The sequence below is a fragment of the Athene cunicularia genome (assembly GCF_003259725.1).
Source record: "Athene cunicularia isolate RWA chromosome 9 unlocalized genomic scaffold, athCun1 chr9_part1, whole genome shotgun sequence".
Lineage (NCBI taxonomy): Eukaryota > Metazoa > Chordata > Aves > Strigiformes > Strigidae > Athene > Athene cunicularia.
The window spans coordinates 23116678-23136916 of record NW_020799110.1 but is presented as its reverse complement, the minus strand read 5'-3'; the positions used below and the strand labels follow the sequence as shown (position 1 = coordinate 23136916).

The following is a 20239-nucleotide window of genomic DNA, read 5'->3' as shown; positions in this document are numbered from 1 at the left end:
AAGCATCCCCGCTTTTTCCACTCAAGAGTATAAAACAAGATCATCAACATGAAAGTACATTAGCTTGATGAGCTTCAGCAATCTTCAGAAGACATGACGCTTCACACCGCAACAGAAGACTAATAATCACCATATAAAGCAAATTCAAAGGGCATAACCAGAATTCTCTACCTCTAAGCTACCAGTATAAAACCACAGAGGGCTGCAGGAGAAAAGGTATCCATAGCTGACATTAAACAAAGTAAAAAGGACAACATACGTTCTGGTGGCTTTGAAAAACAAACACCAAGAACACAGCTGCATATGCTCTTCCAGGTAGTAAATCTGTGCACGCTTTCAGAATGACTAGTCAATATAAAGACTCATTCTTCCATCTGACCACTAAACTTACAGGTCAGACAAACTGGCAACAATTTTAACTTGAGGACAGTAAGCCACAACTTCATGGCTTGCAGGCTCTTTGGTTTGAAATACCAGTTCACATACTATCAGAAATGCATGCTTTTTTGCTTCTCACATGGAGTAGAAGGATCAAGGATCAAGAAGGCAACTAAAAATATATCTGTTTTATTTACCAGTTTTCTAAAAAGCAAAGTCATAAAAATTAGTCACAAGTGGCAAAACCAAAACATATTGCACAGTGTACAGAAAACATTGTTGACATGTTGACAAAGTGTCATCACAAATAAATCATCTTACAACAGTTTGGAAAAATTACAGCTTCAGAATCTTATCTATAAATGGAGGCATGTAGATTTAAAGTTACAGGAAAATATTTTAATACCACCCTGTAAATGCAAACACTTTAAGGATGCAAGATTAAGTCCATAAGTAAGCACATCCACAAAATGCTCTAAATATACTTTTCTCTTCCTTACACTAAGTTATGGTTACAAGATGGTCAGTGAAAAAAAAAAAAAAAAAAAAAAAAAAATTTAAAAAAAGAAAAAAGCACATGCTAAAGGAAAGAAGTTCAAAGTGGTTGAGAAGTCCCTGAAAATAATTTGTATAATTATGATGCACTCCTTTTATATAAAGCTTTTATTTTTCCCAAACCCTGGTCCAATTAAAACTATTTCTGATTACATGTAAAATTGGAATATATTTAATATGTTGGTATAGCTGCACTGTTCCATTTATGATTAAAACATTTAATACATCAGACTTGGACACCAACGTTTTAAAATTTCTCATTCAGTTTATATTTACATATATTTAAGTTTGACCTTGCTAAACTATTGAAGACAGGAAGCAGATCTTGCTGGGTAGTGCTTCACACTACATTTAAGATACCTACTTTTAAAACTGTGATTCTACTTGTTTCACAAGTTCACATACTCTGCACTATCTGCAGAACCTGTCTCCAATGCAAATTTTCTCATGACCCGAATCCAATTAATAACTAATTACTTTACACTAATTATTTCTTCCACTAAGCAAATACCAGTAACTTCCGCATGTTTTTGGTGGTGTCAGATCTAACTTCACATCCTCTTTGTATGCAAAGAGAAATATTTTTATTTATAGAATGAAAATAACCTTGAGTTTCAGTGAATAGAAATGTTACCCTAATAAAAAAGGAAATATTTTCCATGAAAAATATTTTGACAAACATATCAGTTAACTGAATATTTTTCACCCCAAGACCTACAGCTGACATCTAGCAATACTGTAACTAAATGTCCTTTAACTAACCAATATATTAAAGTTGCTCCTTTGTGTTCTTTTCCACATCCAACATGTATAAACACTACAAGAACATAAAGTACACATATTCAAGTCAATACAATCTCAGAGGCATTAAAATTAAATCCTTGACAGCAAAGGATTCCAGCCACACTAAGTTTTAGATTACGCAATTCAAACATAGTGAAAGTCAATGCTATTCGCAAAATCACTTATTTTTCTTATTTTTTTTATAAGAACTATCTTCAAATGACAAGAAATGTCTCAACCTCTCTTGCCACATGTAAGTTTGATGTTTGTTTAGCCACACAGGAAAAACTGATGGCCAACCTCCTGACAGAACAAATCAGAAATAAAGGTTAAAGTCATACCAATCTTTGTCTAACAGTCACTGGATCATACGCAGTCACTCTCTGTGGTCTTACTACTTAAAATCCTTAAGCATAAAGACTTCTTGTGTATAAATTCTCAGAAATGATACTTCTAGGTAATAAACAGTTCATAGTATTGCAGCATCCATTTAAATAAAAGGCTACAAAGTTGTCAGCACTTGTCTATACTTACACATTCACATAAGTATTTTAACCCAAGACCACCTTACAAAATTAGTTCAACATTTCTCAGACAAAAAGGGTTCCTACATTCAAAACTATAGGAAACAAATAAAGAGGATGGGATCAACTGATATGAAAAGGGCAAGTGTGAATTGATTCACTTGAAGGTTATTTCTTCTACTATGCTGGACCACTTCAAATATTAAGAACAATGCTAAAGAGCCACTAAGCAAAATTGCTAGAACAATTTATAACGCTGATTCATTACCAAAAGGAAATTTGAAGAACCGTACGTACGTAAAGGGATTTTCAGTACTCATTAACCCACTCTACAAAAAATAGTAGGCATCAATGAAAGTTTCTATAGTTTATAAAGAAATACTTGAGGCATATAAGTGCAAAATATGAGTCTTTCTTTTTTAAAGAAAAGCTATACCATCTTCAACAACGTCCTTACTGGGAAGAGATTGCCACCATTTAAAAACAGATTCATTCACAAACGACTCTTCTAGACCAAGAAAAACGCATTCGTTTTTCTGAACAGGATTCATCTTGCTGGATGCAAGATTAAAACCTTTATGGATCATCACTGTAGTTTTGAAGCAGCTTTGAAAACAACAGGCTCAAAGGCTATGTTTGTTCTTCACTGACTTGACTCAGGGAAACCAAGTTGTTTTCCCCACTGTCTTCGATCATTTCATTAAGGTCCATTTCATTAATTTCTTCATCATACGATGTATAAAAATTGCTCTGTATATTGTCCTCACAAAAAATACATTCCTGAAAAGAAGAAAATTACAGAAACACTCATAAGTCAAAGAAAAAAAAAAAAGCTTTACAAAACAGTCCATTTGCACGCAATCCCTGATTCCATGGGAACATTTACATCTGTGCTACGATTATGAAATATATTCTACTCCCCAACTTTCCCCCACACAATGCTTTTATAATCTGTAGTAAATCAATACAGATACTTGAAAACACTACTGGAAGCAGTTATGTCATACATCATTTATAATGCTGACATTTTACATGCACTTCCAATCACCTTTTCCTCCTTTGATTGCTCACCCTGCAGTAATCTGTTCCTGTCAGCTGCAGTGCTTAAGAGACAGAAGCAACTGTATGCTTACACAAGGTGCATGCTATAGTATTAATGTTGCAGTAACATAAACATCAGGATTAGGATTCCACTGCAATTCTGTTACGCTGACTTTTGAAATACTTATGGGCAGAGAGCCTCTGCCTTTGATAACTTATGTGCAAAAGAGCTACAAATGATGGAAATCTTAGAGAAAAAAGAATGCAATCAGGTATTTGTGTGTGAATAAGTAAAATACACAGACAACAAATAAAACTGCAAGAATCCTTTGTTTTCTTTTTTGTTTTTCCAGCCATTAATCCACTCAAAGAATAAAAGCAAGAGACGAACCTGTGTGAGAAGTCTAGTAGAAAAAAGGAACAGTACTGCCATTAATTTTGTACTTTCTAGAATGCAGTGAGCATAAACTTCTGCAGACAAAACAGAGATTTTTATATAGTGAAGTTTCTGGCTGTCTTGACAAAGGATTTCAAACAGATACACAGAAATTTAAAAAGGAAATTCCTTATATGGTATTCACCACTGCTTTGACTTTCCTATTGGAAAGAAGACTTAGGGTAAATTAAATCAAGCCAGAAACCACTGCATGGAAGTATGAATCAATTTTTTTATCTGTCTAATTGACCAAGCTTTCATAGCAACAGGAGGCAGCTAATAATTTAAGCACTGTTATACATGCATACATGCATAACTAACTTATTTGAACTTACAGAATTAGCAACAGTTTTGGGGAGTCCACCTTGCTGGATCCATGGATGAACTTCAATAAGCTCTCTTTTTTGTTCTTCTGTAAATTTTGGCTGTAGTTTCTGCATTTGCTTTAATTTCTGCTTATCTTCTTTTAAAACAGTTTCCAAATCTCTAAAATAAAATGTATTTAGAAATTTAGCTTCAAGTTTCTGGGCTTTATGCCTATATAAGGTTACACAGTCAAATACTAACATTTAAAAGACTATTTTTGTTCTGGAATATAGAGCTTACAAATCTTATATTGGAAGAAAATTAAGTGTCATTATTTCAGCAGCCTTCTGCATTTGCAGACAACTTAAATGCATCTCTGCTGCCTCATTGTCTTTTCAAATCCCATCAAGTGAAAACAGTTTTCTTAGACAGGCAGCACCACTGGTGAAACCAAGAACTTCAGTTTCCCTCTGCTGCTGCTGCACTAAGTTCCAAGTTCCCCTTCAGTGGGAGGACAGCCCAAACCAGACACTAGATGAACATAGGAGATTACTAAAGCAGAAGTAGTAGGATATGTTTAAGAATGACATCAAGAATAGATTGAAATTCAGGACAGAGGTAGAGATTTAGAAAACACTGCTCTATTTCAGCAGCCAAGTTCTCCCTCCCCCCAATGCCCCACCTTCCTTCAGAAACTTTAAAAAACCCCCACATCACTCATTTACAAGATGTATACCTCTAAGATGACAATAGAAAGCAAGTTTTAGGAAACCCAGTACTATTTCTGTTCCTTACAGCATATGTAAGAATAGGTTGACTTTACACTTCCCTGTACACCCTGCTCCCCCCAGCACATATATAGATTATGAAGGACTATGACATTGGAATTACCGTGAAGGTATCTGGTAAGTCATCATAACAGTGTCATCTGTATTTGCCATCAAAAGCCATATAGGATCCTGAAGTACATATTTAATGAAGTGCTCACTTTCTTCCATTTCTGCCTTCATTTTTGTTTTATGATGATTTTCTGAGGAATCAATACTCCCAAAGTATTTGCTGGTATGACTAGTTTCACTACTACCTTTAAAAAGAAATGTAAAGTTTCATTATTGTCAAATTCATAGATTATCTGAATGCTTTTGAAAACAGATTGAAGAGAACTGAAAGTATAAACACCATTTTTCATTTAATTTTTTAAATAGGAGGGAACTTCCACCCCTAAGTAACTGCATTAATATTTCTAAAACTCAAATTCTCAAGCTAAGTCTCCATTAAATTTCAGAATAATTAGTTTATGTAAATTAAAAACTCTGAAATGAAACATGAATGAGTACGGTATTTTCTCTTTACTATTCAGTCATACCTATGTAATACCTCAATGGCTATTTTACATACACTTAAAAAAGGTTCTATACTGTAATCAAGCACAATAGAAAAACTTTCATGTTATGTAACAAAAAGAAATCAAGAATAAACTATGCAGTGAGGATTAAAGACAATTAAGATTTTTACATAAAGTACTTGACGTTCAAGTGGCATTTGCAATACTTCATGCTCCAGCTCTTATAAAATGCTAAAGAAGTACTCACTGCCAGTGTTACCTGTTCCGCTCCCCGACATGCCACAGCCATGGGATCCAGACCCGAGAGACTCAGCAGCTGCAGATACACCACTCCCTGAAGAAGCTGAACCAGTGCCTGAACATGCATCTTCCTGAAGTAAAATGTCAAGCAGGACACTTGACATGGAGAGTGCATCGCTATTTTGAGCATCCATTGGAGATTCAGCCTAGTGATAAGAAGGGGAGGGGAAAAAAGTAAAAAACCGAAACCCAAAACCCAAGGCTTATTCATTACTAAGAACTTACATTTAGTATTAATCCCTTTCACTTTATATTCTAGTATGTTTACACAGTTATTCAAAGACAGACAACCACCAATAACGCATGCCAAGACCATCTGAGGCATAATGGAGTGGAGTGATAGGCAGAGAAGAGGTCCTTCAGTAAGACTGAGATTTTAATTCAATTCGTCTTTAAAAAAAAACAAACAAACAAACAGTTCAGTGAGGAAGCAAGGAAGGCATTTGCTATTCAGTTTTGACAGCCCCTACTGCCCTGGACAAGTCAGAATCTATCCAAGCCACCTAAGACATACAAGCAGTTGCTCCTACTATAATCTACCTCAGAGAGATTTGTATTAGCAGCCATCGCTGTTACTACTCTCAATGCATGATGAGAAGGAAGAACATATTCCCAGATGCAAGCTTCCTAGGCAAAATAATTTATTTGTATATTTTCAAGGGAAAAATTATTAACTATGCTGATTTCCAACATAAGCAAAACCTTACTTGCAAGTCAGTTTCAAGATTAATTATTAGAAATTAAGGTTGATGGAACTCAGCAAAATACACAATAGTGGAAAGAACTAGCTTTATCCTTAACACATTCATGAACAAACGCCTGTATAGCCCCCACTTTCCAGCAAGTGATGAAGAAATTACAGAAAGTTACATTTTGCAGGTTTCTAAAGAATAGGAACTAGCAGTTTGGGGATATTCAAATGAATTTGCCAGCAAAATTGCCACTACTAAGTTTTGTTATCAAACTTCTTTCAATCCAGCAGAGATATTTTGGAGCATGCTGTAAGTTACAGATGGTCACAGATGGCACTGTTATACCACAGCACAATTCAGAAATCCTTACAGAAATAAGACTTCAGAAATGTTATCTAAGTGCACAGAATACATTAGTCCAAGTATGGCACTGGATGCGTATACCCCTGAAAATTTATCCCTAAGTGGCAACTGCATGACTAGTACGATAAAGAATTTAAGGAAAACCAGATGTATTTGTTCTCAAGATCATGAGGTAACCTGCATGTAATAAAAGAACGTGACAAGTTTTTGCACTGTATCAATCAAGTTTGAAGGTTTCTCTAGAAAAACATCAATATAACAAAATCCATTTCTTTCTGTTTTCCCTCCTTTCATCTCCCCTTAAGGATCAATATCAAGAATAAATATTGATTAAAGCAAGTCATCTGGAAACTAACCAGGAAGAAAAGTTTAATATGGGGATGTAAGTGTTCCCCACAGTGTAGGGAACAAGCATTTTCAGGTTTTCCTTCCTCTGCTTTTATAGCTTCTAATGTAGATGCATGCTTATAAGTCACCGCACAAAGAACATCATCTAATCAGCTGCTAGCATCTCACTAACAATGCCTTTTACCAGCTACTTACAGTAGTTTAGATCTCAGACATGCCTAGAAGTAAAAGCCACTCCTTCCAATGCCTGCGTTCCTTTCATCAGCAGTGAACCCACGTTCTGCTTTAACTGCACCATTAGATGCAGATACCAGTTACAAACCACAGCACAAGAAAAGCAGGAGGGAGGAAGGAGCCAATCTAAAAGGTTTAGGTTGCAACTCCATTCTGTCAGTGACTTAGTATTTCTAAAGCTACCCTATGGTGCCTTTAGAAAACGCTAACGTTAATCTACATATTTCTGTCACAGAAACCTTTACAGACATATTCCTCCATATGAAGTTTCTGTAAGGTTATCCGTTTAACTGATTTGTCAAATTTGAAAGAGCTAGATAATAGAAAACCCCTGAAGTTATCAAATAGCTCAGCATCACTTTAGTGCACCAAATAAAACAAAAATAAAGTTATGGTCTGCAAGTAATAATTCCTTCTTCCTTTACTTTGTTTGCTTGTTTGTAAACAAAGATGTGATTTCATTTTAAATCATCTTTCAGACCACTTACAGATTGTTTCCTCCCTCCACACAAATTCACTAGCCCAATAATTTTTGCTAAAAAGTGCTCATATTCTTTTAAGTCTATTTCAGTGGTTTTCAATGGACTTACTCATATTCATACTTTTTTTAAAAAATGGAACTGTTTCATCATATATTTCCAAGCTTCTTGGTCTAACTTTAGAAGAACAGCAACAAGGTGGTTTTAATTTTTAAAAGTTAAGATCATTCTAATGATTGGATTTCACATTTTATACAGGCTGCTGAAGTTTGTGTTTAGTAACTACAATTGTGAATCCAACTCCTGGCATTATATTGACAGATTATTGTCCATCATTAAAAAATAGGGTCCACAAGTGAAAGGGGATTGAAAGCAATGTAGCAGAGGCAAGAAAACAAGGAGAGAGTAAAAAAGATTAATTTTAGGCATCTCTACATATTAACAACTTAAGACACGTTCAAGAATGTGAAGACTTTAAAAAAAAAACCCAAAACATCAGCATACTTACTGGTAAAGATCCCTTTCTACTACAGTTATCAGTTGTCATGATTTTGCCTATGGCTCCTTCCTCACTTAAAGCTCCGTGTAGACCCACAGGAGGTCCACTTTCAGCAGTTTTTGTGGTCTCTTCTAACTGCAGAAGATTCAGAGGAGAACTGCACCTTGACTGGAACAGAGGCGGTGAAGCCTGGTCTTGAGGACCCACTGACTGTGGAGTGCAGGAACGGGATGGCTCATTTCGTGGCTCTGTAACAGGAACCTTTTCACTGTCTGCTGGTGGATTATAATGGAATGGCTGTGTTGGAAAAAACGCCTGTTGTGGGAAAGGGCTGGGTGTAGCGAATGGTGGCTGCGTCGGAAATACTGTCTGTGAAGAGAAAGTGGAATGGGCAGGGAAGTTGGGTTGGCTGTGGTAAAGCGTTTGAGGTAAGTTATTGTTCATCTCTGGGTAGACGTAGTTGGGGAGCACAAGAGCTACGACAGGTGTCATGAGGGGTGCAGAGAACTGGGGTGGTTGCATAGGGCAAGTATTTCCAGAGTCTGGCAACTGATTAAAACCAGAGAGTGAAGTCTCAGGAGCTGGTGGCACAGTCCCTGCTGCTGGAAAAACAGGAAGAGGATATGCAGGCATAACAGTGGGAAAAGACACTGCTGAATAGCTCGCTTGTGAAGTGTCTGATGGTGACCAAGCAGTAGTATTTAAACCTTGAAGAGGGAACCGATGGGGGAATTTAGTTCCAGAAGTTGTACTGTCTGAAGACTCCTGTGGTTTAATGCGCTTTGATTTCCTGTTCTTTCCACTTTTCTTCCAAGGCTGATCCATTCCAGAAGTGCCATTTCTTTGTCCACGGCCACCTGAAAAAAAAACAAAATAAAACAAAACCCCAAACATCAGAAAGGATCCTACTGGCAATCTGATGGATCCCTTTCACATTATCACCCCTAGAAGTTGCTCAAAACTGCAGTTCTGGACTTCGCTTACCCAAATGGAGGCATTTGGGAAGGGGTCAGGTTCACTTTTACCTCTAGCACAAGAGCTAAGCTAACTGAGCAATAAAAACCATGCTGACACACCATGGAAGAAAAGAGAGCAGCAGTGGATCAATTCAGGCTCAAGTGCGTGACACCCAAATAGCTCAAAGATGCAAAACAGTAACTCCCAGAGGGGCAAACTTCTATTTACTCCAGCAATTACAATGGAAACAGTATGAGACATAACTGAAAGCATTTCTAGAGTTAAGGTCATGCAGGTCCGTAAGTGAAAAGGTGAGGAAAAAGAAAGAGAAGAATTTCCTGAGGGGAAAAAGAACATTACCTTTACAACCTTATTTTAGGGGAAGTCTGTGCACCAAGCGACTCTTCCCTAGGTGAAGCCTGTCAGTTTATCTGATTACAGACATGAGGAAATCTATAAAATATTTACCAGCACTATAAGCTGCTCAAACTTTTAGTTTGTCTAAAGCTTATTTAGATAGGCTGAAAGTTTATCAAGTATAAAGAACACAAGGGGACTAAAGGGTTCCAAGAACAGGTTTCCTAAATGAAGAAGGACCCGTATAACTATTTAAATTTAAAAAATGGAAGAATCTGTAAAAAAATCACTTAGCAGTGTCTGACTTCTGTTCCAAGTCAAGTCAGGACTCAAATGGGACCAAAGTCAGATCAGTATCAAGCACTGCTGAAAATGCCATCCAGAGTTCCTAGTCTTCATAACAATCTCACTATTACACCTAATCTGTGCTACTTCCATCCCACTGATCACATTATTAACTTAAGGGCAACCAAGCAATTAACAGACTGTTTCACTGATTACACAATAGTGGAACGGGGAAAACTGGATGTAAAGCAAAAAGTACTGAAAATAGAATCACAAACCTGAAAAAAAGACAGATGGAAAGACAGAAGGAAAGACAGAAGGAAAAGAAAAGCAAGGGAATACAAGCATAGATACAGTAAAGCAAACATGCTAAAGCATGGGTTTTGTCCCTTTAAACTAGATGAACAACATTAATAGTGGATAGATAAAAATCAAACCATTAGTTACAAAAATGTCACTTACTACATTAAAAGCTATATTCCACTATCGATCTTCAAGCAAGATTTATCAGAAAAAAAATTTCTGCGGACTTTAAAAAGAGCATCCAACTTTCGCTAGTCACAGGGACAATACGCCTAAAGATGGAAGCACCCTCCCAACAGGATCGACTATGTAAATACAAGTTTTATTGCAAAAACTATTGCCATACCACGTTCTCCAGGCCGTCCTTTTGGTTTATCTTGTAAGTAGTAATTGCACTGGGACTGAAAAATATTAAATCTCTTGATTTCTTTAAACTTATTCAAAAAGCTCTGCTCTTCTTTTTGCGTATGCACTGCAAGAACCTCCTTTGTAAGTCCCAGTTTTTTGAATGGCTCCTTTTCTTGATTTACATGCACAGAGCCAGATGGAGGGGCAAGGAGTTGACCATCAAAGAGTTCTGCTCCACTTGGACCATCTTCTATCATTTCTACAGAAATAGAAGGAAAAAAAATAAGTAAAAAAAGCGCTCTGTATATGAATTTTTAAGCTATTACAATTCTGTAATAATTTTGCTGTAAATTTAAGATATTCTATCCCTGTTTATTCTAATTCCATAGGAACATTTTAGCTTCAAGAAAATATAAGTCAAAAGCAGATACTAGCTGTTTACATGTTTGAAGTTCAAACTTGCTAGCAGTTGCCATTTTGGAGAAAATTAGAAAAAAAAAAAAATCATACCTAATTCAGGTTGTGGTTTTTTGTCTCCAACATGAACAATGGTGCTACTGTAGCTGCACTGACTTGTGAGAGAGACAACACTTTCAGGCTTGCCAGGTAAAGCCAAAGACGTTAAGTGAGCACCAACCACTGGGGGACCACTTGGTTTACCAGATCCCTTCAACACAGCTGGATCTATTAAAAGAAATAAAGTCATAGTTTACTGAATATAAACAAGAGTGAATGCAAATTATAGGTTTTATTTATTTGCTAGGGTTGCAAGTCAGTAGAGGATAAACTGTGTTTGACCAGACACAAAAGGAACATTTTATTTTATGCATTCCACCAAGAACATGTTAGGAATAGAACAACTTCTGAGAAACCACATCCAATCCTCTACTTTCACATATGGCCAAACCAAATCTTTTCCATGAAGAACTTTTTGCCCTTTCCTGGTCTTCACTCTTCTTTAATGGCACAATTTTCGAAGAAAGTTTCTAGTCTCTTCCAGCCTCAGATTAAGTCCCATCCAGCTCCCATATTGTTGTACACTAATCTCTGTCATTAGCTGGTTAACAGCTTTGCTCTAAGCATCTACCTATTCAAATTCTCTCACCTGAAAGCTATACACAATAATCCAGCAGAGGTAATACAAGTGTCTCATAAAAGAGCATTAAAATATTCCTCCTCTAGTATGAATACTTAGCATAACACATATTTAAAACCTAAAGTTTGCCTTTTTCCTGACTAGAGTGTGCTGGTGGATTCATCCTCCTTGGTTATCAGTGCACCAAAAAGCTAGTGAACCCACATCTTCTCCAGTTAAGTAGAACCACACAGACTCCAAATGACAGCAGAAATTGTGTCCCTAATTACATGATGTTCTTTCACATGCATTCATATGTTCTTCCACCATTTCATCCTATCTAGTTCTCAAGGCATTCCAATTCCTTCTGCAGGACACTTCGTTCCTATGTATTCCAATTAAATTTTAAAAGCTGCATTAGAACCTATTTTTGAAGCTCATCAAAAGGAAATATAGACAAGATCATTTCCACAACTGATTTTTGAGAAACACACCACTAGACACTTCTTTTCAACCTCATACAACGACAAGGTTGAATCAGCCAGTATCCAATTTATGTATAGTGCATTACCAGTCTCACAATTCTTGTACTAACCAGTTACGTTCCTCACTTCAGCTCCCCATCCAGACAAGGACCATATCAAATACTGTACGTAAGTCCTAACAAATTAATGGTTTTGCCTACAACAGACTTTTTACAATAATTATCCTTAGTAATCATCATCTATTATTTTCATGGCTGGACATTGCTTTCATATGGGTTCTCATGCCTTACACAACACAGAGCAGTCCAACACTGCATTTTACCCTCTCTTATTCATTTTTATGTCCACAAAGAAGAACCAGAAATGTAATATGCATATTTTTGTTACAATTAATTAGCTGTCAGGATCTTCAGCTGGTTGTTCCTACAAGTCCCAACTGTGACATGAACTTTTTACATTTGATAATGATTCAAATCCTAAAAGTCAAAATCCTGCTGTATTTCGTATAGTATAAATAAGCTTATGGCATCTACAACCCAAATAATCAATCAGCTACTCAGTATTTTGATTGTAGGGAAGATTTTCATGATAGAAGTTAGATCACGAAATATCTAACACTGAGAAAATGGCTACGAGGTCCTGCCTAAGCTACACTTGTCATTCATTATTCTGCAAGTAGTAACATCCAACTGGCTGTTAGTAAAAATCAATCAAGAAAAAGCTGTGATGTAGAGATACCTCCCAAGGGCTGTATAGCATTATCAGCTGCTTTTTGTTCATGAACTCCAGAATTCAGTGATGCAACACTTGATGAAGGTTCACATTTTCTTTTTGCTGTACCAGGCACATTACAACTCTCCAAGTATCTAAAATACAATGATTTAACAATATTAGGTACAGAAGTCTTAAGCCTAGAGGTCAAGAGTAATTTACACACTGATTGCTTACCTGATGACACTGTCCAAACAGCTAATCTGTTGATATGAATATACAGGTTGTTCTTTCCAAGCCAACTCTTCAGTAGTCACATTTTTAGGAGCAGCTGTTACTGCAGTATCCTTTCCTACTACATCTTTCACCTGACCACCAGGACCATTTTGTTTTTCTGGGAAAAGAGATAATGCTATTATGCAATTATGCCATTAAATCCTTGCAAATTCTCCTAAAAGCAAGGGTAAAAGTTCTTATTTATAAATATTTCTTAACGGGTCACAAGTTAACCACTGTAAAGCAAGTAAGAGGTTTGCGCACTAATAGATGAACTTTGTGTAAACATTTTCCTGTCCTTATGGATTCTTGGAGGTGTGAAGATTAGTTAGGCTGATGCATATGGATCCAAAGGGAATAGATATTATGGCTGTAAGAGAATAGATATCATTAGAGTTGAAACACACTCACAGTATGAGCACAGCTCTAGTGCCCACAAGTTATAACAAGTTATTAGACGAATAACCTATTAATGTATGTAGAATTTAAATCTCATTAGTAAGGTTTTAATTTATCAACTTAAAGATTCCTGAGGTTACAACGCAAAGAGGAAAGACAACATCCATAACATTTTGCTCCACCTAACAGAAAAGATGACTTTTGACTTGTATGAAAACATGAGCTTCAATTAAGCTATTTCAAAACAATAGCTTTTGGGCATGCCTTAACTGTTCGTTATTCCATTAATTCGGACATAGCTGAACATAGTATTTTCCTGAACATGGTGGAGAGACACAGTACAACATAATTTTGATAAAAATGATGTTGTATCTATTGATTAGAACTAAATTAGAAAAAATCCTACTGTCATATTATAAGAGGCACCAGATTAATAGACTAATAATTAACTTGCAAATGTCTTACCTTCAAAAGGCGCTCTCTTGTATTCCAGTTTTGCTTTACTGTCAGTGAAAATACGCTGTCCTTTATTTTTGACCTTACGGGCTACTTGACAAACCTCCTGAAAGCAGGTCATTAAAAAGAGGTATTACAAAATTCTGACATAAAGCATTATGCTTAGTGATTCCATATTAAACTAAATCTAACCTTAGTTAATCACTATCTTACAATTAGTCTGATCACAGGAGAAATCCTGATCTATAAAATTTTATTTGTGCAGCAGCCGAATTTTGGGATTTGGAAAGAGAAGAAATTTAAAGTATGTTTTTTGTATACAACTACTCTATTTTTTTTTTTAATATGGTTGAATGACCTGGATTGTAATGTATCTTTATATTTTCCTAAGACATCAGGAAAAAAAAGCCAGTATCACTTGGTAAACAAAATATTACTGCTAAGACTGAGAACTTTTTGTGCTATATTGTTTAGCCAAGCAGCGACAGGATGTTATAAAACTATAACAGTCTTCTCTATCTGTGAAAATAGTGAAGGAAACAGATATCTACTTCCCTCAAAAACAAGATCTCCTTAAACATTACTTTTCTGCATAGCTCTGAAATGTAATAAGTTACCCATTAAAAAAAAAATCCAGAAACTTCATCTGCTTAAGCCACTACTATTTAAGGACAGGAAAGTGACCACCTTCGCCCAGAGTAGCAGTCTGCTATACCTGATCACAGAAGCGGGTTTGAGATTTGGGAGAATTAGCAATAAACTAAGTAAAGAGAAATTTGGGCTTTCAGAAATAAATACAACTCAGTGAGCTACAACAAATTTGGGAAGAACAGGAAAGCCAAAATGACCAGACGTTAAAAGGTGCAGTTCATTTGACTGCATCCATATTCAGTATTTTACTTTCTGATTTACTTTGCCTACTGAATAGTTCTGTTAGGCAGAGGCACAAACTTAACACTGCTGTTTTGCTCAGACTAATGGAATTTTAAAAATTATATCTCACTATCTACTAGATGTAGTAATGGCCCAATCTATAGTAAAGTTAACTCAAAAAAATTTTTAGTTTATCCATTCCATATTTTACAGTGTATTCTTAAAACAGAAAACAGTGATCAAGGTCAAGCTATCACTTGGTTATGCAGGTATTACTACATTTTCTCTTCTTATATTTACAGACTTATCCCTCTCAAAAGAAACTGCTTTCAAATATCCACCTAGCTTTCCCAGAAACACACATATAATGGCCATTAGAATAAGTTAATACACTATACAGGTTTAAATTCTTCATTTACACTGACTTTCACACCTATAACCGTGCTTCAGTACCCTAAGACTTCATCTACACCAGAAATGTTTATTCTGCTAGACAGAAAGTTTTTTTCCACATTAAACAAAAAGAAAAGATTACTTTTTCCTTAGACTTCCTTCCGTCTCTAATTTGAAAGAGTTATGCTAAAACACCCCGCTTTTACTAGTTTTGTGGCACATACCTGAATAAGAAAAAACAAACTTACTGGTTTATCCTTTTGAGTGTCTTCATTATTATTTCCTGTGCTGTCACTGGAGGATGCCACACTCATTAAGTGCTCATGTGAACCATTGCTACCTAGACTTCCATAGCCACTGGATCCACTGTTGTGTACAGGCTGTTAACAACAAAATTATATATATATACACACACACACATACATACATATATCTTGGCACATCAGCTTTAAACAAAACTGAAATTATTACCAGTAGTTCCATGTGAGGAAAAATGATTTATTTTAGGGTGGATTTGTTTAGTTTGGGCTTTCGTTTGTTTGTTTTTGTGAGGACTCCATAGCTGCATGAAATCCTTAAAATACCAGCTGGAACTTTAACATAGTTCACTAAGTGTTGTCTGGTAGTCATGAGTAAGTAATTTCCAAGATTGAGGCCAGAAATTCCGGTACAGTAGTAGACAGCTAAACAAAATGTCAAAGATAAATGTCTTTTCTTCAGTGGAAACGAAAAGGGTAACATTAAAAAGGCTATTATTGCTGTACCTGCAATAATAGCCGATATATCTGCTCAGTGATTTCCTGAACGCTGGGATGAAGGATTCTATCCTCTGTGTAATTGGGAGCAGCAAAGACATCCTCATTTAAGGGACCCCTGCAAAAAGCAAATGTATCCCAGCTCATTATAAATGCAAGTACTTCAATCACAGAGAGATCACAACTTCAATTTACCATTTATGTATAGTAAACAGAATCTGATGCTTATTCTATTGCAGCTACAACTTTTGAACCTAATAATTACCTAGCCCTTACTCACTTTGAGCATGACTTCCCTTTCCTGAAGCAACTCTTGACAGTATTGGCAGAATTTCAAGGACTTCAAATTTCTTTTTAAAGCAGTTACTACATCACAAATCCCACATTTAAGAAGGAAGCAATTTGTATGTGTAATTCCATGTGCCATCTCCCCCCCCAGTCCCTTATATGTCTGTCTTAAGGATCACTTTATAATCCTGAGGGAAGGGAAAATAAAAGTAAATGTTAAAAATCTTAAAGTCCCAATATCCCAATAGTTTATTGACTTACGTCCTAACTTTGTGTCTTCCAATAATAAATGAAACTTTTCGACTCCAAGGGTTGATGAAACTGGACCAGCTAGTGTCCATGGTTATATAATCTCCATTTCTAGTGCAAAACCTGATTGGTGAATAGTCAAAAGGCTGTCCTCCATACTGAAGTACTGTAATGAACAATTCAAAAAGTAGTTTCAGATTAATATTTGCACAATTCTACTTAATGATTCAGGATTTTACAGTAAATTGCAAAGGATGAAGATGATATTTGAAGGAACAAATACCAGATCCATGTGTACATTTTAGAAACATTGGGCTACCAGAATAAGTAGACCTTCATAATTTACTGGACTATGTCAAGGAAATCACCTTCAGAGCACAACAAGCTAAAGACGACCGAAGAAACAGCTTTACATTTTCGAAGTGTCACAAATTATCATTGTCAGAATGGCTCTTCTCTAAATGGCCGTCCTATTTTATAAAGTATGACAGCTTCTATCATTACATTTTAAGAAAATTTTATGTATGAAATATTCGTTTACAGCAGACACATATGCTTCATATCAAACATGAAATTGGGCGATTTCGCATTTTCATCTATTTGCATTATGAATCAAGTTGTAAAGGATTCAGTATTTACTTGCAGAAAAACTCACAGTCACAATTAATTCTTACCTCCTACTTGCTGAGGTCTTTGTAGTCATTATTAACAACTTTTAGGAAAAAAATTTCTATTTCTGTCAGAATAAAAGATTACATACTTTTTTTGTGAATTGCTAGCATTAAGGGTCTGTCATTTGGGTGAAGATGCACCAAGACTGGTGTTCCTATTAAGTCTTGAGGTAGGTATCCCAGCAGAGGTACTGCTCTGGGAAGAGAAAAACAAAGAAAAAATAAACTAGAATAAATGTATATTTAATCTTTAAGATGCTTCCATTTTAAGTTTTCTTTGCTCTTTTTGCTATAAAAAGAATAAGCAATTTCAAGTTTGGGAAAATAGCAGTGCCAACTTAAGAGCCATATAGTACTCTTTGAACAAGGAGGTTTTTGTTCGTTTATGAGGTGGCTGGGTTCTTTGCTAACTTTACAAAACAACACAATCAGACAAAATCAAGAAATCTTCTACAGCAGTGCTGCCTAGCTCTAAAGGATAAACACCCTAATTTTAAAAGAGCATTAATAAAAAGCTTGATCTTGTAATGCTCTCATGAAGGTAAATAGTACCCCAATCTATGGGCTGCAAGACAAGACTAAGGATCACAGGGTTACTACAGCTGAACTAGCAACAGAGTAGTTGATTAGGACTTAAGAAAACTTTCTCACAGGCAGATTAAGAGTTCAGCTCATAAAGGAGCTTCAAGGAAGCAAGCATATTAATTAAAATAGAGAATTAAAAGTAATGTTACTGAATTGCTGCAGATTATCAATGACAACTTCTGATATGTGTCTGCGTAAATTATGTGATAAAATAATTTTCCCTGACCACTTAAAGCATTAAGGAGAAAGAGTGAAAAGTTCACAAATGTCAGTTTGCACCTTAACTTGAAAGCTAATGGCCAAAAACATGCTTTGGAAAAAAACCTAATGCATTAAGTCAATACTACTCAGTATTGTTTAAGAAGGTGCCAGATGCCAGCAAGTCATCTTGTAAGCTCAAAGTGCTGTATACCTTCCCCCCAGCCCCATTCACTGACAAAGACCCCAGAGCAGAGACTCAGTTACAATAGCTTTGCTGAAGAAATTAGCCACAGCGCACCACAGACACAGGATCTGTGTGGTGTTGGAACTCAAAAGCGTAATGGGACAAATGCCTTCAACACCGCATTTCCAATAACCCATCGGAGTTAGAGCGGTTCCTCAAAACATCAAACATACCCTTCTGGCAAAGAGGCCGAGATATTCAGGGGAAGAATAGCAACTAATGCCTTATTATGGAAGCAATTAGTTAAATAATGAGTCTTAAAAGCTTGTGGATGATCTAAAGTAACAATTTTCTGAAACTGGCACTAAACTCATACCAAATCATACCATTCTGACACACTGACATTTAAAAACACTGCCAAATTCAAAGCACATAAGAAAAGTTATGCTGCTAGAGGAGTTTAAAATACCAATCAACTCTGAATGACTTCAGTCAGGACTTAATCAAATAACATTGTAAAAAGTAGAAGAAAACACAAGTTTTTGTTTGCCCTATTCCTATTCTTTGCCACCTATTTATGAATGCCTGGCAAACTCTACATTTGTTTGTGCTGTGACAGAACACCTACCCTAAAAGGGATCAAATTTTAAACTGTTATTTGTTAACCTAGTTATAAAGAAAAATGCAAATTCAGTCACAAATTCTATGCAAAAAAAAGAAGAAAAAAACCCCTATGCATTTTTATACCGATATGAAGATCACTGGAAGAGTTTGGGATCTCAAACATAAGACCGATTGAGTAAAGACTGAACTGGGCTTGCCTGTTCTGATGAAGAGGAGGCTAAGGGATGATCCAGGAGTTTCCCACAACTACTGGAAAGAGGAGTTACAAAGATGGAGTTAAATTTTCTTAGTGGTGCCAGACAGTAAAACAATGGCAATGTTTTTTGTAAGGCAATGGCTCCAGACTGCAGTCTGGAAAGCTTGTGCTGGATGTTAGGAAAAGTTTTTTAATGAAGTGAGTAGTGTGACACAGGAACAGTTTCCCCCTCCAGACTGTTTAATCTCTTTGCTTGAAGGTTTTAAGGCATTATTGAGACAAAGTCACAGATGACCTAACCTAGAACTAGGCAATGGTTTCATTTCAAGGAATATGATGGAACAGAGACCTCCAACAGTCCCTTCCAACCAGTATTTCTTCAATCATATATTGCTACATTTGAGAATACTTACTTTCCAGTAGAGGCAGTACCTCAGCACCACTATGCTTCCTCATAATTAATAACTCAAAATAATTCAGAGTTTTAACTTAAACTCATTTTATGAATGCAGATGCACATATGGCATAAGAATGGCTGATGAGGAGAGGCAGCAAGTTCAGTTTGAGTTTTAGCAAGTGACATTTGGAGTGTCAAGACAACACAAAAAAGAAGTCTCTATATTCTTATTGCAAGTTAAATAGGAAATGGCTTTAAATTAATTTACTAAGATCAGACCACTGAACTATATAAGAACTCCTTACACCCATCACACACATCAAGTATCAAATACATTTCAAATACAAATATATACAGGAATGTTTGATTTCAGGAAAATATTTATTTTTACTTAACATATTCTGTGCAGAGATCCACTTGCAGTATTAAGACAAATAAGCATTTTTCCAACCCATGAACACATACTGACTACAGAAATTAACTTTATTTATGCAACTCAGGCAACAGTTTCAGTACTGGATTATGAATAATTCTTACTTGACAGCAGGTGTTCAGTTGTATTAGACTCTGCTTCCTCTAAGAATCTATTGTTTTGTGTATTCCACCTAACACTGGAGAGCTTAGGAGTAATAAACTGCATATGCATATCTTGGTAAGCATTTATCTGGTTGCCAATGCTCTCAGGAGTTAAATTATAAGCAAAATCAACCACACAGATAGCAAGAACAGAAATTAATGAAGCAAGCCCTAATATCAGACCAAGATGTATTCAACCCTCACGAGTGTTCAAAAATGGTGTTTAAGTGGTAACACCAGACTAACAAGAAACATGCTTCCATAGTAGCCATAGAGAAAGGATTTACTGTGCTCACTCCACCCAAGCCCATG

At 36.0% G+C, this 20239-nt stretch overlaps 1 protein-coding gene across 6 annotated transcripts in view; it reads right to left on the bottom strand.

The window, feature by feature from the left end:
* Positions 1-551: 551 nt before the first annotated feature.
* The window catches only part of PER2 (period circadian regulator 2), a 40474-nt gene continuing 20786 nt past the window's right edge, over positions 552-20239 (bottom strand). For 5 of the 6 annotated variants that reach the window (XM_026854687.1, XM_026854688.1, XM_026854690.1 and 2 more), the window contains 14 exons: positions 17254-17360; positions 16506-16659; positions 15966-16074; positions 15450-15581; positions 13945-14041; positions 13042-13198; positions 12832-12959; positions 11044-11217; positions 10532-10792; positions 8293-9140; positions 5616-5814; positions 4915-5107; positions 4053-4203; positions 552-3020 (listed from right to left, as the gene is read on the bottom strand). In XM_026854687.1, coding sequence (XP_026710488.1) covers positions 2871-3020; positions 4053-4203; positions 4915-5107; positions 5616-5814; positions 8293-9140; positions 10532-10792; positions 11044-11217; positions 12832-12959; positions 13042-13198; positions 13945-14041; positions 15450-15581; positions 15966-16074; positions 16506-16659; positions 17254-17360 — 2860 coding nt within the window. In that variant the 3' untranslated portion in view covers positions 552-2870. The remainder of the gene's footprint in view (positions 3021-4052; positions 4204-4914; positions 5108-5615; positions 5815-8292; positions 9141-10531; positions 10793-11043; positions 11218-12831; positions 12960-13041; positions 13199-13944; positions 14042-15449; positions 15582-15965; positions 16075-16505; positions 16660-17253; positions 17361-20239) is intronic. The other variant, XM_026854693.1, reaches the window with a different exon arrangement.